The sequence below is a fragment of the Lycium barbarum genome, chromosome 2, assembly GCF_019175385.1.
Source record: "Lycium barbarum isolate Lr01 chromosome 2, ASM1917538v2, whole genome shotgun sequence".
In the NCBI taxonomy this organism is placed as follows: Eukaryota; Viridiplantae; Streptophyta; class Magnoliopsida; order Solanales; family Solanaceae; genus Lycium; species Lycium barbarum.
In genome coordinates, this window is record NC_083338.1 from 117,379,187 (window position 1) to 117,384,823 (window position 5,637).

Genomic DNA, 5,637 nt, shown 5'->3' on the forward strand with positions numbered 1-5,637 from the left:
ATTTGTAGACAAATATACACAGAGAACCTGGATTAGATCAGTCATACTCAGTAAGGGTAAACCATCACAACAAAATAATTAACAGCTTCACAAGTCACAATAAAATGCCTCAATAAAGGCTAATAAACTAAGCAAAAGTTAATAAAGTAAGAAGTTTCCATTAACAAAGGCAACTTGAAGATGCCACATTACAAAAGCAAAAGCTTGTGAGCTTTTGAAGCAAAAACAAGGAAACTAAGTTAGACTACATAAGAACCATGGAGTTTTACAATTGTACTCTAGAGGTTTCATATCTTGAAATGTCTTAATAACAGCATCATTAGAAACATTATCAAATATATCTTTTTCTAGATAAGGCACCAAACAACCACTAAAAAAATCATCACTCATTTGACTCCGCTAGTCATTCTTGATAAACTTCATTGCTGAAAAGGCTCTTTCAATGGATGTTGTGGCAATCGGCAGAAACAAAGCAAGTTTCACTAAGCGGGATACAAGAGGATAATTTGAATGCTTCTTTGTTTGTACTAATTTTTTTTGAAAGATCACAAAGCCCTTTTAGATTGGAGAACCTTTCATCAACATCACGAACATCAATAATGTAACTTGCAAGTTGATTCTCAAGAGAACCTATATTGAATTCATTAAAGTCATCAGGATATAATTTAGCCATTTTCATTAATTTCCTGATGTCAAAACTTGAAAATGAGTCAATTGGATTCAAACAAGAAATTCCATGAAGAAAATCAGTCGTCGCTTCGCCAAAATGATCTTTAAGTTCTTGAAGTTGCCAATCAATAATATTGCAAAATACCTCAACACGATAATGATGTGAGACTTTATTGTCACCAAGTCTCCTTTGTGATCTTAAAGAGCTAACATATGGCTCCTCAAAGTTAGGTACCAAAATGTCATGCTTGATACAAAATAAAGACACCCTAGCAATAAGAGAATCCCATTCTTCATCCCTATACGCTTGCAACCTTATTTTTGCTACTTCAACAAGTAGCATGGCATTTGCCAAATCTTGCTCCTTTTTTTGTAAGCATTTATTAAGCTCATTTGTGATTGCTAAAACATCACTCATCAAATGCAACATGAACGCAACCTCATATGTTCGACAAGCTTCAAGATATCCCATTGTCTTGGCTCTGTCATCCAATAATCGTGCATCAAGAACAAGTGATTCAAGAACATTAAGAATAGAGCCAAACATAAGAATAAAATTGTTGAAAGATTTAAAATGAGATCCCCAACGCGTATCACAAGCTCTTGAAAGATCGAGTTCTTGATTCAAGCCTCTACTGGTTGTAAGCTCACCCAAATCTAATGCCTCTTGAATTCTTTATTTTTGAGAATCTCGAAATTCATCCATACGCTTAAAAGAAGATCCCAATAAATTCAAAATATTTGAAACTAATACTACAAGTTTTCCCACTTGAATACATTTTTTCGAGACCGCAACAAGAGTTAGTTGAAGTTGATGAGCAAAACAATGAATGGAATGGGCCAATCTACTTTCTTGCCTAATCAACATTTTAAGGCCATAGATCTCACCTTGCATATTGCTTGCCCTATCGTAACATTGTCCACACACATATGATAGACTTAAGGAATGTTGAGCAAGTAAATTAGCAATTGCCCTCTTTAGAGATAAAGCACTAGTATCTTGAACATGAACAATGTCAAGAAGCCGCTCCATCACAAATCCATTTCTATCAATATATCGTAAGACAATAGCCATTTGCTCCTTGCGTGACACATCAAAAGACTCATCAACTAGTAAAGAAAAGTAGTCACCATTTAATTCCTCAAGAATAGCTTTAATTTTTTTATCTTACAAGCATTCACAATATCTTTCTGAATTATTGGAGAAGTCATTTGATCATTTTGAGGAGCATGTTCCAATACATAATCACGAATATTATCACACTTTTTCGCATATCATGAGAGAATTTGAAGAAAATTACCCCTACTAAGTGATGATTTAGATTCATCATGATCTCGAAATGCCAATCCTTGAGTTATAAGAAGTTTTACTACATCAACTGAAGCACTTAACCGGACCCAATATGCATGCTTAAATTGACTAAATTGCATCTCAAGTGCAAAATGAATAGACTGTTGTACCCGCAATAAATCTTGACATTTCTTTTTTGACTGGCTATGTGGGCTGTTCGGTAGACCAATATGTTTTCCAAGATTCTTCTTTTTTCTGCTAACTCTTAAACCCAATAGTTGAAAATACTTCACCCCCACCTTGATTAGTGTTGTAACCTTTAAATAGATAATAATACAAACAATAGACTGCATCTTTACTAACACTATACTCCAACCAATCATGATATACATCATCAAATCATTTAGAATTAAAATGGCGCATTGATCCAGAAATATTCGTTTGAGGATACTCATGCTGAAGCAACCGAGGTTGACAAGGACCATTAATAAGGTATGCTCTTCTAATAACATCACGATGGTTTGGATGATAGTCCAAGATTGGGGTTCTTTCACCCAGATCATAATTTAAAGTACTCAAATTAAATTCTTAAGAAGAAGGTAATGGTACTTCTGAATGGTGGACATTTGCTTCCTGGTTAGGTTGACTAGAAGAAGCTACACTGGATTTCAGTACTTTGGTAAAATACTTCTTTACTGAATGTTGAGACTGAATAGTAAAAAAGTAAGAATTTTGTTAGAACTTAAAAAAAAAAAAACAGTTCTGTAGACAAGTTTTGTTCCTTGACTTACCAAGTTACTGTGTTTTAAAGTGTTGTAAACGTTTATACTTCTGTATATAACAAGCTGTAAAAACCAACATAGAGAAGAACATGGTTGCATAAACGATGTATATAAAGAGTACAATTAGTTGTAACAGATTGATTGAATCTTTATTTAATAATCCTATCGAGTTAATATATTAGTACTATTTATCTCCTCATTTATGAATGTATATTTGGGAAACTAGAATTATTGATAACAGTTACCAGTTTCAAGAAAAAAAACTACAATTATTGATAAAGGTAAGGAACTACAATATTAAATGCCAGAAGGTTGTTCTTCACACCAAAACATACATTCATTCATTCATGTACAAAATGATCAAAGATGGAAAAATGGATAATCATACTCGGCACTGTAGCTCTAGCTTCTATTAGTACTATTTCCCATATATACATTCGTAAACAAAGAAGCAACAACTAAAACTGCTAATCTACTTCTTCAAGGGACTGCATTAAGCTCCAATCATCGATTGGGGAGGGTCAGCAAATATATAGAATTTTAGAAAAGAAAAAAAAAAGGGGAACTAAGAACTTACCGAGGAAGCCATTAACGGAGACCAGAGAGATGACTGACGGCCAGCAATGGTGAAATTAACGGACAGAACTGAACAGAAAAAAAAAGAGAATGGTGAGGACTGAGGACAGTGGAGGAAGAGAGAAAGAAAACGTAGTGGTTTTTTTTTTTTTTTTTTTTTTTTAGTATTTGACTTTGAGCTTAGGGATTTGAGTCCAATTGGATCTGCCCCCTTACTACTAAACTACATCGTTTTGTTAGTGGACGCCTGAAATAAAATGCTGAAACAAATGTTGACAGCCAAGTTCGAACCCGCGCGTCTTGTGCGAATCTGAACCCCCTGCACCACTGAGCTGCGCCTTTCATTTGTGTTGAGGGGGTTCGGTATTAAATATATACACATAAAATAAAAATTTGACTCTATATAAACAGCGTAATTTTTCGACTGAGGGGGTTCGGATGAACACCCTGGACTATACCTAGATCATCCCCTGCCTCATGGAGGTGATAATTTCCAACAGACCTCTATCCTTTTAACTTTTTGTCGAAAATTCTCATTCAAGATCTGCCGCTTTTCCTTAGAAAAACATGCTTCTTCAGGAGCGCGTGAAAATGCAGGCATCTTCAAGAGATGGAGGACTTGAGCTGTAAGCATGTACCTGAGAGTAAAAGTTGATCTGTAAATGAGCATGAAAACCCAAGAGAATGCACAATTTAGCCATTACATATTTTAATTACTACAACTATTTTTTTGTAACTTTTGAAAGAGCATGGGAACCCAATAGAATACACAATTTAGCTGCAGTTTTGAAATTATATGCCTAATTCAAACTTGAAAAAGCTACGGAAAAACTTTCGATGTACTGGTAAGGCACAGTGAATAACAATATTATGCCATTAAGGGTAGAAGTTGACTCAAGTGAGATAATCAATATGCTCAGCAATGGACATGAAATTTTTAACCCCATTATTTTTTAATGCGGGTCCTTGCTAATGAAGCTGAGGAAGCCGCTGGTGCAGCACGTGTATCGGGAGCAAAATAGAGTGGCAGATGCCTTAGCAAAGCAAGGAATGAAGGATGAAGTTTTTGACAACCCAAAGTTTTTGATAGTTCCTCCAGTGTTTGCAAATGAAGTATTTTGGGCAAGCATTTTAGGAACTACTTCTAAACGCTTTATTCCGGGTTGTAATACTTTGTGAAACTTGTAAACTATGACGCTACATGGTGTAGCACGAATGTTGCAAGTGGCACTGACTATGCTAACTAGTTTTTCATTAATATGAAATATCGTTTATTGACAAAAAAATAAAAATAAAAAAAATTGCAATTTTATGGTGAATATAATTAATGGAGTATGAAAAAAATGTCTCAGCTAAGTAGGCTTTGAATAGAGAAAGATGTCGGGCGCCTCAGTTTATTTTAATAACAATTTTTTGATTAAATGATTTAGGATCAAACTGATCTCTTTTTTAAAATATTAACTATCATTTTCGTTATACTATATTTAAACATAAGAACTAAATGGAACGGAAGCCTATACATTAAGGACCATTTGATCATTTTCTCTACAAAAATCTATTGATTTACTCCCTCTGTTCCAATTTATATGATACACTTTTCTTATTAGTTAGTCTAAAAAGGAATGGTATATTTATATATTTAGAAATAATTTAACTTGATACTTCGCCTTTTATCTGAAATGATTTAGAGTCACACAAATATCTATGACTTATTTTAGACAACAAATTTCAAAAGTCTTTCTTTTTTTCTTAAATATCATGTCTAGTCAAACTATATTACAGAAATTAGGATGGAGGGAGTATCTTATTTTATTTCCAGTAGCTTCATCTTTAGACATACTTTTGGAATTTCAAAAACATAAAGGGTCCAAAGTGCCAATAAGAGAAAGACTTAAGGAGTAGCTTGAGAAAAGTACCTATATATATATATGTTATAAAACTATATATTTGGAAATAAACAAGAGAAGCAAACTAAGAACTTTGTAGAAAGGAGGGAGAGATTGTATTTCACTTCTTGTTGATATCCCTTTACAAATTGAGAACTTAACCATCTATTTATAGAGATGGTAAATCTCTTGATGAAGTCATCAATGACAACACCAAGAGTTAAAATCAAACTTGTGTTAGCTTCATTTTCTTCATTTCATACATGCCACTAAATGTACATGTACCTATTCTTATTTAGGACATGTGGAAAACCTAGGCTATGGACATTCATATATATATATTTTATAACACTCCCCCTTGAATGTCCATTGATAGATAATATGCCTCGTTAAAACCTTACTAGAAAAAAACCCAGTGGGAAAAATTCTAGTG

The 5,637-nt window shown here is 33.7% G+C and overlaps 1 protein-coding gene across 1 annotated transcript; it reads right to left on the bottom strand.

Annotated features, from left to right (window-relative positions):
• Nucleotides 1-439: 439 nt before the first annotated feature.
• On the bottom strand, nt 440-4,265 carry LOC132628788 (uncharacterized). The gene is made up of 7 exons (XM_060344553.1): nt 4,162-4,265; nt 3,821-3,974; nt 2,752-2,805; nt 2,570-2,668; nt 1,971-2,277; nt 1,527-1,779; nt 440-1,343 (listed from the first exon to the last, which is right to left on the bottom strand). The coding sequence occupies exons 1-7, from the start codon at nt 4,263-4,265 to the stop codon at nt 440-442; spliced, it is 1,875 nt and encodes a 624-aa protein (XP_060200536.1).
• Nucleotides 4,266-5,637: the final 1,372 nt, after the last annotated feature.

Excerpts from the sequence above, each read along its gene's own strand:
- LOC132628788 (XM_060344553.1), bottom strand. The coding sequence starts at position 4,265 with ATGGGGTTAAAAATTTCATGTCCATTGCTGAGCATATTGATTATCTCA. Across the intron at positions 3,975-4,161 it reads TTATTCACTGTGCCTTACCA|ATCAACTTTTACTCTCAGGT; the intron begins GTACATCGAAAG and ends GCTCATTTACAG. Across the intron at positions 2,669-2,751 it reads CTTTAAAACACAGTAACTTG|TCTCAACATTCAGTAAAGAA; the intron begins GTAAGTCAAGGA and ends TTTACTATTCAG.